At 44.6% G+C, this 13,592-nt stretch overlaps 1 protein-coding gene across 1 annotated transcript; it reads left to right on the plus strand.

Moving 5' to 3' along the window:
* Positions 1-4,029: 4,029 nt before the first annotated feature.
* LOC102780934 (uncharacterized) lies at positions 4,030-7,439 on the plus strand. The gene is made up of 5 exons (XM_006805253.2): positions 4,030-4,093; positions 4,978-5,138; positions 5,532-5,642; positions 5,933-6,064; positions 7,183-7,439. Exons 1-5 carry the CDS (start codon positions 4,078-4,080, stop codon positions 7,375-7,377), a joined length of 615 nt encoding a protein of 204 aa, XP_006805316.2. The 5' UTR covers positions 4,030-4,077; the 3' UTR covers positions 7,378-7,439.
* The last annotated feature ends 6,153 nt before the right edge of the window (positions 7,440-13,592 follow it).

Raw genomic sequence — 13,592 nt, forward strand, 5'->3', positions numbered from 1 at the left:
CTTCTCCTCTTGGTTAATCAGACACAACTTTTCTCCCATAAATATCTCATTTGGAACAATCAGGATATTACATTTAAGAACAAATCATTACATATTCAGAGGCTTGATAGAGAAAGTTTACTTGCGAGTCAGTTACTGAACGCTAACGGTCAATTATTTTCTTATAGGGAATTTTTGTCTGTTTATGATTTTCCTGTCAACACAAGAATATGCTGTAGTTTTTGATGCAATAGCAGTCTGTGTGTGTGTGTCTGTGTGTGTGTCTGTGTGTGTGTGTCTGTGTGTGTGTCTGTGTGTGTGTCTGTGTGTGTGTGTCTGTGTGTGTGTCTGTGTGTGTGTGTGTCTGTGTGTGTGTGTGTGTCTGTGTGTGTGTGTCTGTGTGTGTCTGTGTGTGTCTGTCTGTGTGTGTCTGTGTGTGTCTGTGTGTGTCTGTGTGTGTGTCTGTGTCTGTGTGTGTGTGTGTGTCTGTCTGTGTGTGTGTGTGTGTGTCTGTGTGTGTGTCTGTGTGTGTGTGTGTGTCTGTGTCTGTGTGTGTCTGTGTGTGTCTGTGTGTGTGTGTCTGTGTGTGTGTGTCTGTGTGTGTCTGTGTGTGTCTGTGTGTGCGTTGCTGTAACAGATTAACCGTCACTTCCTGTTGTGCTTCTGCTTATTAAGAAATGCTGGACAGAGCAGATTCGTCAGCGCCTGCAGGGCAGAAGTTTGTGGACACAGAGAGGAGAAAGACTGTAAACAACGTGGGCTGCTGGGAGAGGTGAAAACGCACAAACAGGATTTTTATTTCCAAATAAACAAATATATCTAAAAGGTGCAGCTGAAATGAGTCCTGTCCTGTTTGTCAGTGTCTGCTGTGTACACAGGGCTGAGCAGCCCACCCCGAACCACTGGACACCAGTGCCACTGGACACCAGTGGCACTGGACACCAGTGCCAGTGGACACCAGTGGCACTGGTCTGGCATCGAGGGCGTGGAAGACAGCGATGAGACGGGGGCTGTTTCCTGGTTCCAGGTTGGCAGAGTCTTTGTAAACACGCTGTTCAGATATGTTGACGTGAACATTTGCACAGACACAGAAAGGAGCGGTCACATGATCACATGATCTGCTGCACGCACGCTGCAGGATTGTAGGAATGAGAGGAAGAAGAGGCGATGCCGGCGTGGCTACGGAGCTGTAACCACACAGAGCTGGTCCTGAGGATCAGCACCGAGGCTTCGCTCTGTTCGCACGGCCGGGTCTGCCCAGGAACAGCACGTCCTTCTGCTTCCTGCGCTCTGAGACAAACAGCAGCACGGATATTTGTGAACACTGAGCGTCACGTCCAGCTTCCTCTCGTGGCGGGGCTGCTGCGACGTCATTGGTCAGAGATTCTCCCGGGATCGTTTTGTTAAACATAACAAACCGTAAATCAGAGCCGGCCTTTCCTGACCCACAGGGAGCGAGTTACTCTGAGGCCCAACAGGGGGGCTTAGCCAGGTTAACCGTCTGCAGGTGAGCCGCAGGTCACCTGTTACACCTGAGAGCTGCTCACCAATCATCGTCAGCAAACACACACCTGCTCACTGCCAGCACTGAGCACGCAACATGACTCATGCTTACCTGTACACATGTACACCTGCATGCAGGTATTACCATGGAAACAGCTGTTTGACAGCAGTGTCTTACAGTCTCAGTAAGCACAAGTCATCATGCAGAGATGGCCAAAGCACACACTTTGTGTACTGCAGTAGACATACAGATACTTGGTTAAAATACTCCAGTAAAACTTTAAGTACTGAAGTAACTTTTTACTCAAGTAAAAGTGAAAAAGTGCCAGTTCTGAGATGTACTCGCAGTACGAAAGTAAAAGCAGCTCCCTGAAGAACAATTCTGCTTAGCATGTTTGTACAAAGGAAGCTGCAGTAATATAATCATCAGAGAATCTGAGTATATGAGAATAGTAATATTACTCTAATCTACCTTCTCGTTGTGATGAGTGTACTCAGCTTGAACCTGTTCTGCAGCACACCTGCAGGGACGCAGAAATACCTGTGCTGTCAGCACACGGCAGAGGGGGGCGTTACCTCCACACCTGAGCAGGAGCACGAGTCTGGGGTCCGCAGGTGGAGGAGCACTAAGATGTGTCTCAGTGTGGGGAAGACATGACAGCTAATGAACTTCTAATGTGATCAGCTGTTTGTGGATTACACACCTGGATTCATCCAGATGTCAGCAGGTGTTTCACAGCTGATGTCCATCCTCTACACTGATGCTACTGTTTATGTTAGACAGCCACTGTTAGGTTTTGTAATGTTGATTGTCATTTATGCTTAGAAATATCTACTTATATATGCTTAGAGTTTTATAATTAGTTTTAGATTGGTAGAGGTGTTTAATTAATTGTGTAGTGATAGGATGTGTGATCTTTAGCAGGCTGCAAAGGCTTGTTGTTGGTGTGCATTCCAGAACACTCTGGAATGCACACCAACATCCTGGGAGCATGGGAAGAGGTCGTACCTTCTCTTATTGTTTTATGGTAGGATAAACGTAGCAATATCTGTTTCCAGTCTAAGAGCCTTTTGTTTAGATAAACTGCTGGACTTTCCAGACAAGCAGGTTTAGGGAAGTCATTTATGGGGTCATACTCTGACCCCCCCCCCCCACACACACAGTATTCTTTGTTCACATGTATACCCATGTAAGATGTTATATTTTAATGACCCTATGCATATTCATGTAACCACAATAAAAGGAGTGCTATGGGGAACCTGGCTGAGAGTCTGATGGAGGTCAAGTGGTGGAACGACACTTGGCTCCAGGCAGGTCTCCCTCATGCATGAGTAACACAAAGAACTTTGCCTACTTAGTGTTCAATGCTTTTGCTGTGTTTTTAAATTGTCTGGTTCCAGCGGTGGGCCTGTGCTAGACAGACCCAACAGCCACTGTGCAGCAGACTCACTGTTCATCCTGCACTAACCTGCAGCCTTTCAGTAACAGTCAGTCTGCAGGTTTCATCACTCTGACCAAACCTGACTGAACCAGCAGCAGAAGATCAAACTACGCTTCATGTTTGACAAACGTACCAAAGAGCAGAGCTCTCTTTTTCTCTCCTCCTTATTGTGTCGTACATGTCATTGTTTTTCTTTATGCCACCTGTTCTGACCGGTCTCCCCGATGTGGCGTCTGTGTAATGAAGAGGTCCTGTTTCTCTGCTGTTACGTCCTGCACAGCTCTCTCTCTCTCTCTCAGAGACCAGTTTACCATCAAATCTGTTTTCTGCATCATTCTCTGCTGCTGTGTTCAGTGCTGTCTGACAGCAAAGCCTCATCTCTGTTCACACTGAACACACTGAATTTTAAGCTTATCTGCTCTAAAAAGCCTTCATGTGTTTCTGTTGTAGCCTCTGCTGTGATGCTCTCACCTCTGATCAAGTCTCACAGCTTTGTTTTATACACAGACAGAACATCTGGAGATGAACTGATAACTGATCAGAATTAGAATATTTCTGACTGACTGAGTGAAAAGTGAATCGATTATAGACACCAGTGAGGATACCCAGGCCTACCACACACACACACACACACACACACACACACACACACACACACACACACACACACACACACTGGTTAGATTTGGTGACCTGTGTGGACAAGAAGTCAGCAGCTCGGTGAGGGGAGGAGTCAAAAACACACGTGGACCCTCAGTACCTAAAACCTTTTTGAAACATGAGTGAGTGACAGGTGGGAGCGGACGACAGGAAACACCCACGCGGTGATTCAGGTAAAAATCGTCACGTGGGCAGAAGGTGGGTTCAGGAAGTGTTACCTGTGAATAATCCGAAACTCATCCCGGAGTAGCGGGAACTTGCTCACATCCAAACTTCCCGCATTGACTCACGCTCTGTGAGGTCAGAGCGCGAGCCCCGCTGTGTCTGTGACGCAGCAGCACCGAATAAGTTCCGTCAGCTGTGACGGAATGACCGGAAAACCCCGCGCGGAAGCATAAAAATGAGAAAGCGGCTGGAATGAAAGTTCAGAGAGAGTCCGAGCAGCTGCACGGCAGACACGCACCGAAACAGTGACACCCACGGACCCGCAGACATGAACGCGTTCACAGGTAAGAGCATGCGCCGTGAGGCAGGAGGGGCTGCTAAACTCTGCAGAAATACGCACGGAGCTTGGTAGAAGAGTCGGGTCACTTTAAAAAAGTGAGCTGCAGAGCCTCACCTGAGCCTCACCTGAGCCTCAGTCCGGCACAGGTGAGGCTCAGGTGACGGGGGCTGACGGGGGTCTGTATGGAGGGTCACTAGTGCCAAACAAGTTAGAAGGAGCTGGAGGAAGTGCAGTCCTGAGAATCACACCTGCAGACACTGTATGTGTGCGCACAGGTGTGATCTTGGTGTGGCGGTGGATCACAGGACCGCTTTAAATATTCGGATGGCTCGCAAACTTTTCACGTGTCATGCAGCTGAGACACAGCCGAGGGCGAGAAGGCCCTGCGCTTGTTTATGTGAGTGACAGTATAAGTAGGTCTACCTGCATCTGACTCTGTCCTCCTCCGGGTTGTTCTGGTCCAGCTCAGAGCTCCGGGCTGCTGAAGGTTCAGGAATAGTTGAAGCAAAACCACCGTCAGGCTTGCAGATTAAAATAAAACATAATCGGTGTGTTCAGAGTCCCTGAAGCTGTTTCCATACGAATCCAGGAAACTGTGAAAAAGTTTATTTATAAGCTTTAATCAATAACTCCCCAAAAGTTCATTGATGATTGATTATCAGAGTGTGAGGGTGCAGAAACAAATGAGTAAACATCATAGTTCTGACTGTCAGCCACTTTTTAAGATTTTAATGATTAATTAGCTCTTAATGAATAATTAATGATTAATTAATGCTTTATTAACATCGTCACATCTGATTGGACCACAGTTTTTTCTTTCTGTGCTTGGTATCAGAGATTATCTTTGTTGTTGGCTCTTCTCAGGGGTCACTCTCTTTGTTTTTCCAGTTGTTGCCCTGCTGCACTGCTGCCTGTTAGCAGCGCTGGTTCAATCGGCTCCCGTCAGCTCGCCGTCCAACCCCAAAGAGGCGGTCGAGCGAGTGATGAGGCTGGTGGAGAAAATCCGGAAAGACGTCCGCTCCGTGCACGGCAGCATCATCAACATTGACGTACGCACACGCGCATCCATATCACGGCGCAGCCGGACCACCGTGTGCTGTCACGCTTTGCAAAAGCTGCAGTAAGCTGCAGTGCCAGCAGGGGGCGATATGTTATTACTAGCCAACATTGTTAACACATTTACTTGCAAGGCGTGTTAGCCATCAATCCTGGAATAGAAGAAATCTGGAACGTACGTCATAGCTTCCTTGGTCACTAGCGGCTCCCCCTGGTGGAACTGCAGCTTACTGCAGCTTCTGCATGCTTGTCCACTTCAGGTTTGTGAAGCATGACAGCACACAATGGGCAGGTGTGTCTTTTAAACGGTTTGCCGTGGTACTGTGTTCAACTTGCTGCTCCTTCTTCTTCTTCTTGAGCTAATAGATGTTTACTGTCCTCCTCAGGGTTTTACCCTCGACCCCTCCAGTCAGACCGGAGAGCTGGAGATGAAGAGGATAAACCTGGGAATCCCTGACCCCCCCGTCCTCAAAGAGCTGTCCGAACAGTTCACAGCGGTCAGTCTCCAGCTCGGGTGGTGCCGTGGGTGGTATTGGGGAGTTCTTTGGTTCCTTTGGGCTCATTAATGGTTTCAGTTGGTCCTTGAATGCAATTGGGAGGGTTTAGTGATGTCATAGAGGGCTCTGGGAGTGCATGTGCTTTGGTCATGGGGGAGGTTCAGGAGGCTATTGACAGTTTTTTGGTTCCTTTACTGCCCATTAAAGAATTACTGAATCGCTCCAGGTGTTTGTGTAGTGGTCGAGTCTGTTCTGGTGATGTAATGTGATGGGTTTGTGTTTCCCTGCAGGACATGTGTGTGAGCCGTATGCTGGCGGGCGGGCGGCTGTACCAGGGGCTGCTGGTAGATTTGTCTCGCAGACTGGGGGGACTGGAGGCTCTGAGTGCTGAACTGAGAGACCTGGTGACCCACATCAACCAGGTAACACACACACCGGCTGAGAGCGTGCACTTCCTGTTGTCTGCAGTTGAAACCCTTCATAGGTCGTGTCCAAATTCATGGGCTGCTTCCTCCTGAGGCCGCATTTGTAGACCGATTACGTCACAGCGACGCGCCGAAGGCTGTCCAAATTCGTAGACTCCTCCGAATGCAGCCGACAAATGCGTCCTCCTTTTCCCCGAATTTGAAGGATGGGTCGGGTGTGTCCTTCGTGGCCCACCATATCCCAGAATTCATAGCCCAGCCAAACTCCAGTTTCCGGCAATGGCGGCTGCTGCTTAGTTTTAATATTACTCTTATTATTCTTTCTGGGTCACAAAATAACTTTTAACATATTTTCAGGCGAGAATGTGGCTGTGTAAACATCAAATATCTGCTCAGTTTATCAAGATATCACATATTTGCAAAAGTGCTTTGACGTTTTCGGAGACGTCTGTTACCCACCAGCTCAATAGCTGACCGGGAGCTCGAGGGTCACTGAAGCCGCCGAGAGCAGCGAACTCCCGGCACATCATCATTGGCACAGCGCGGACTTTCGCTACTCAGGTTAAACATAATATATAAGTCACTTAGACAACCTAAAAATGTTATTGTTGGGCTTTTTTCAGTGTTTTATTTGTTTGTGAGTAAATCAACTTTGCTGAGATTAAAGTGATTTAGATTAGATTAGATTAGATTAGATTAAACTTTTTTAATCCCTCGGGTGGGTTCCTCCTTGGTTTTCACACAGCTGACTAAACGTCAAATAGAAAACTGATTAAACCGAAGTGTGAGACGGTCGAGAGTTTACTCCAGTGTCCTGTTATATTTTAGACAGCAAGGAGCAGACGGACGAGTTTATTAAACTCCACCGAGACAGCGGTGACGCTGATCAGAAGGCTAGACCGTCCAATTACCCGACCTTCTGAGGACCCGGCCCACGTAGACCGCGAAGGCCGGGTCCTCAGGAGGATGCAGCCCATGAATTTGGACACGACCCTAGTGGAACGTGTCCACTGTCTTGCCACCCTATGACATCACTTCCTCAGAACTTGTGCTTGTTTTGAAAGAGGACGTTCTCGGCTTTATTCAAGTTGTTGGGTCTTTGCTGTGTGTTTCAGATGAAGGACGCGGCTCAGCTGAGCAGTGACTCTTCAGATCAGAGCAGCCTGGACTTGGCTTTGAATCTCCATGGCAACTACGATGTCCAGGTGGCAGCCCACCTGACGCTGTGCCAGCTGCTCGAGTTCTGTCACGACCTGATCCGCAGCCTCAGAAACATGGCCGAAACGCAGATGGCTCGTGGGACGCGCTAAGCCCCGCCCACTGCAGGATCAGAGCTGCTAGCACGATTCAGGGGAGAAACTTTATCGATCGTGGAGTTGTTGACACTGTTTGTCTCATCATCATCACCTCCTGATGAGCGCCCGCCTCCGTGATGCAGCGGGACTAAAGACTGATAGATGACACACAGGAAGTTTATCCCTCGTTTTCAGCAGCTGCAGGATCAGCCAACACGTTTTATTGTGAAGGCGGCCTGTTGGAGCTCTGTTTCCTGCTTTGTGTGTCGCAGCACGTCGAAGCGCTCTATCGTCCCGGGATCAGCTGGGAACACACAGCAGGAATGTGATGAATGTGTGCCTAATCATTCTGGCGCAGAAGAAGAAGAAGGAGCCGGCTGCAGGTCCAGACCTGCTTCACGCCCGAGGTTATTCTCACCTGCAGACGCTGGAGAAGGAAAAAAACAGCGTCATTATCTGAACCCGAACTCCACAGCCGATCGACTTCTGTCCCGTTTCAGTTTGAATCAGCTTCAGTGAAACATCTGGAGCGTTCACCACAAACTCTCAGGGCCATTTTTTACTGTTCACTGTACAGAAAACAATCAAATCAAGTTTGAAACGTGTCTTAATGAGGTCACTTCCTGCTGTTATTACTTTAGAGTAAAAGCTCCTTCAGTTGAACCTTATGGTACAGCTTTTATTTTGAAGCCGCAGCAGGAAATGACCTGGCAACAGAAAGTCATAATGTTGTCACGTTTTTATTCATAAATATTTATTATTTTTTATTTAATTGTTTTTAAAAAGCAATATCTTGTTCTTTGTGTTTATTTATCATCTCTTTATTTATTGATTATATTTATTGACTATTTATTGTTTTTTTTTTTGACTTCCTGTTTGTGTTGTCAGTGTTAAATCTGCAAAATGTTTTCAAGGACATTTTTTAACCTGCTGATTTTTGTGATTCGCTTCATTTCTTGACGCTTTCGTTTTTACTCATTGATGTTTGTTTGTTTTTATTGTTTATGTTTGAGAACTAAAAATAATCTCTGTCGCCACGTTAGAGATCAGCAGGTATGATGTCAGTTCTGCAGAAAATAGCATCAACATTCCTCAGAGCTCCATGGGGAGAGGAGGAGGGTCTGAAGTCCCTGATGAGCATCAATAATAAATAATAAATATTGTTACACAAAACTTTATTCTTTAGTTTTCTTTTGAATGTTGAATTCAGTTTTTTATATTAAGTGATTGTTTTGATCTTTAGTCTTTGACCCTGCAGCGAGTCTGCAGTTGAGAGAATAAAGACTCCGAGTTTCCTCTCATTTGTTCATGTGCAGCTTGTTCCTGAAAGCAGGAAATGAAGCTCCAGCTGCTCAGACTGAACATCCATGTGATCATGTGATCATGCATCCTTCTTGATCTTTCTGAGTTAACTTCAATAATTACTTCCTCCAAACCATCAACGTGTCTTTTAGACCCCATTCCTACAAAACTGCTCAAAGAAGTCCTGCCATTAATTAATTCTTCGATCTTATATATGATCAACCTATCTCTAATAATCAGCTATGTACCACAGGCCTTCAAGGTGGCTGTAGTTAAACCTTTACTCAAAAAGCCATCTCTAGACCCAGCAGTCTTAGCTAATTATAGGCCAATCTCCAACCTTCCTTTATATCAAACATCCTTGAAAGAGTAGTTGTCAAACAGCTAACAGATCATCTGCAGAGGAATGGTTTATTTGAAGAGTTTCAGTCAGGTTTCAGAGTTCATCACAGCACAGAAACAGCTTTAGTGAAGGTTACAAATGATCTTCTTATGGCCTCTGACAGTGGACTCATCTCTGTGCTTGTCCTGCTAGACCTCAGTGCAGCGTTCGATACTGTTGACCATAATATCCTATTAGAGCGATTAGAGCATGCTGTAGGTATTACAGGTACTGCACTGCAGTGGTTTGTATCATATCTATCTAATAGACTCCAGTTTGTGCATGTAAATGGAGAGTCCTCTTCACACACTGAGGTTAATTATGGAGTTCCACAGGGTTCAGTGCTAGGACCAGTTCTGTTTACATTATACATGCTTCCCCTAGGCAGCATCATTAGAAGACATAGCATACATTTACACTGCTATGCAGATGACACCCAGCTCTATCTGTCCATGAAGCCAGATAACACACACCAATTAGTTAAACTGCAGGAATGTCTTAAAGACATAAAGACCTGGATGGCCACTAACTTTCTGCTTCTTAATTCAGATCAAACTGAGGTCATTGTACTCGGCGCTGAAAAGCTTAGAAATATGGTATCTAACCAGATTCTTACTCTGGATGGCATTACCTTGGCCTCCAGTAACACTGTGAGGAACCTTGGAGTCATTTTTGACCAGGATATGTCCTTCAACGCACATATTAAACAAATATGTAAGACTGCGTTCTTCCATTTGCGCAACATCTCTAAAATTAGAAATATCCTGTCTCAGAGTGATGCTGAAAAACTAGTTCATGCATTTATTACTTCCAGGCTGGACTACTGCAATTCATTATTATCAGGATGTCCAAAAAACTCACTGAAAAGCCTTCAGTTAATCCAAAATGCTGCAGCAAGAGTCCTGACAGGGACTAGAAAGAGAGAGCATATTTCTCCTGTTTTGGCTTCCTGTTAAATCCAGAATTCAAAATCCTGCTCCTCACATACAAGGTCTTAAATAATCAGGCCCCATCTTATCTTAATGACCTTGTAGTACCATATCACCCTATTAGAGCACTTCGCTCTCGCTCTGCAGGCCTACTTGTTGTTCCTAGAGTATTTAAAAGTAGAATGGGAGGCAGAGCCTTCAGTTTTCAGGCCCCTCTTCTGTGGAACCAGCTTCCAGTTTGGATTCGGGAGACAGACACTATCTCTACTTTTAAGATTAGGCTTAAAACTTTCCTTTTTGCTAAAGCATATAGTTAGGGCTGGACCAGGTGACCCTGAATCCTCCCTTAGTAATGCTGCAATAGACGTAGGCTGCCGGGGGATTCCCATGATGCATTGAGTTTTTCCTTTCCAGTCACCTTTCTCACTCACTATGTATTAACAGACCTCTCTGTATTGAATCATATCTGTTATTAATCTCTGTCTCTCTTCCACAGTATGTCTTTATCCTGTCTTCCTTCTCTCACCCCAACCAATCACAGCAGATGGCCCCGCCCCTCCCTGAGCCTGTTTCTGCCAGAGGTTTCTTCCTTTTAAAAGGGAGTTTTTCCTTCCCACTGTTGCCAAAGTGCTGCTCATAGGGGGTCATATGATTGTTGGGTTTTTTTCTGTATCTATGAAGCGCCTTGAGGCGACTTTTGTTGTGATTTGGCGCTATATAAATAAAATTGAATTGAAATGAATTGAATAAACACGGCCGTCTGCTCCTTGCTATCTAAACTATAACAGGACACTTGAGTAAACTCTCGACCATCTCACACTTCGGTTTAATCAGTTTTTGGTTTGACGTTTATTCAGCTGTGTGAAAACCACCCGGGAGATTAATAAAGTTTTATTTTATCTAATCTAATCTAATCTAATAACTTTAATCTCAGTGAAACCGATTTACTCACAAACTAATAAAACACTGAAAAAAGCCCAACAACATCATTTTTATGTTGTCTAAGTGACTTATATATTATGTTTAACCTGAGTAGCGAAAGTCCGCGCTGTGCCAATGATGATGTGCCAGGAGTTGTGCCGTTCTCTGCGGCTTCAGTGACCCACGAGCTCCCGGTCAGCTATTGAGCTGGTGGGTAACAGACGTCTCCGAAAACGTCGAAGCACTTTTGCAAATATGTGGTGTCTTGATAAACCGAGCAGATATTTGATGTTTACACAGCTACTTTCTCGCCTGAAGATATGTTAAAAGTTTATTTTGTGACCCAGAAAGAATAATAAGAGTAATATTAAAACTTAGTAGCAGTCGCCATTGCCGGAAACTGGAGTTTGGCTGGGCCGCGCTATGAATTCTGGGATATGGTGGGCCACGAAGGACACACCCGACCCATCCTTCAAATTCGGGGAAAAGGAGGACGCATTTGTCGGCTGCATTCGGAGGAGTCTACGAATTTGGACAGCTTTTGGCGCGTCGCTGTGACGTAATCGGTCTACAAATGCGTCCACAGGAGGAAGCAGCCCATGAATTTGGACACGACCACTCACCCACTCACCCCCTCCCTCCTGGCTCACAGCTTCTTCTTCTTCTTGGTTTGCAACCAATGTTAAGGTGCATTACCGCCCCCTGGCTCACAGCTCAGTGGACATTTAGGTGAGAAAATATATATTTGACACATTTAAGGGAAATACTAATAAAATAAAATAAAAATATATAAATAAATGTTCCCCTTAGAATTTTTTTTGCTCTTTTTTTCTCTATAAAATAGTTTTCTTTTAGAATCACTCATCTTAGCAGTAGGATTTACATTAACAGAGAAACAAATTAAGTTTGAGGTAAAATGTACAGTTTTGCACTCTCTGGTCAACTGACTCAGTGACTCAAATGACTCAAGAAAGCGATTCACTTTGGTGAGTGACTCATTAAAAGTCGATTCAGTAAAAAGAATCGAATTTACCATCATTATTCTGGGCGTTCTTGGAAGCCACTGACTTGCGTGTGGTCCGACTGTGCTGCCCAGTGGCGGAGGGGGGGCTTATTGGGCTTAAGCCCGGGTTGTTTTGTCAGAAGCCCGGGGTCTTTTGGAGTGTAATTTTTTCATAGTTACATGCCTGGCTGACAACTGTATAAAACAAAAACTACACACAATATTTGAAGCACATAGTGCACACTGTGGGAATTTACGACTGTGCGTAACCCCCCCCCCCCTAATATTGGTATGATCCGAGCTCAGACACTAAAGCGACTGAGCGAGGGGGCGGGGCAGCTGCTGCCTGCGAGTGCACTGTTAGAGAAACGGAGCGGGCAGACAGAGGAGAGCTGAAGTTCGACCAGGTACCAAAGCAAATTATTCGTGCTGTACAAATAATGTAAATATGACGGTGAATCACGAAAGATTGATGTCAAACTGATCACTTGACCCATATTACGTTACTCGCTCTTCGAGTGAATCAACAAACGGTGAAATGAAAAGCCGAACAACAACAACAACTGTTTCTTTAGAGAGTCTCAGCTTACACGTGTTTGTTTCATATTTTCAGTTGTTTCCCTCCACGGCTAAATAAATCAGTAATGCACTGATATACAAGAATGGACATGAGGAGCTTCTTTCAAAGAACAAACTCTGGTAGATGTTATTTTATTTATTATGCTTTGTATGTTGTTCAGTATATTTCTATGCAAAACAAGAGGAACTTCAGCACACAGCAGTATATTCACAGTTTAAACCAGATATTTACACTTTATGGAAAACACAAGAACATTTTTTTACTGTTAAACATCAATTTAAAGTAAACTTGTTTTGTTTTGGTTAAATAAATATTGAAATATCTTTTGAATGAGTTAAATGTCAGAATAAAGAGAGACAGAGCTGTGTATTTTTTATCACTTTCATCAAATGTAGGAGCACATATACTCTTAAGTTTATTGTTAATTAATAAGAAAACTGCAGACGATTCTGAGCTGAAGAAGCTTCTGATTGGTTGGTAGAGTCCATGTGAGTAAACTGGTGGCACAGCTGTGGATGCATATAAGGCAAAACACAGAGCCTGTTTCTGTGACATGGGAACATCAAGAGATGTCAACAAAACACCAGGAACAGAGCTGTGGAGCTCCATCAGTGTGGCTCAGTTTGAATACAGTTTGGTGCCATTTACAGTTAAGAAACACAGACAGTTTCTCTCTTTACTCTTAAAGTTAACAAATATGTTTTTATATTTATCTAAAAAATAAACATTTAGTCTGATTTGATGTTACAATTAAAAAAGTGTTTTTATCTGAAGAGTTTGTAAATATCTGGTTTCAACTGAATATTTGATGATGTTGGTGTTTGGCTTGATTGTCAGCACAAAGAGAGAGAGGGTGAGGAACAGGGTGAGACACACATGTTAGTCAAATGGTTGTTTACCAAAAGTATCACCGTATCATAGGGACTCATGTATCTCGTATCTAGTGTTTCTTTTTAGGTTTGTTACTTTTCAAACTCTATATTTATTAAGTTTTGCAGCTTGTTTGCACAACAAGGCTGAATAATTATATAAACGTTTCTGACTCTAAATAGTGGACTTTGGTAGAATTAAACAATAAGTGTAGTGCAGGTCTATGATGATTTTAGTGCTGCT

Source organism: Neolamprologus brichardi, chromosome 4 (assembly GCF_056152115.1).
Source record: "Neolamprologus brichardi isolate AB-2024 chromosome 4, ASM5615211v1, whole genome shotgun sequence".
Taxonomy (NCBI): domain Eukaryota; kingdom Metazoa; phylum Chordata; class Actinopteri; order Cichliformes; family Cichlidae; genus Neolamprologus; species Neolamprologus brichardi.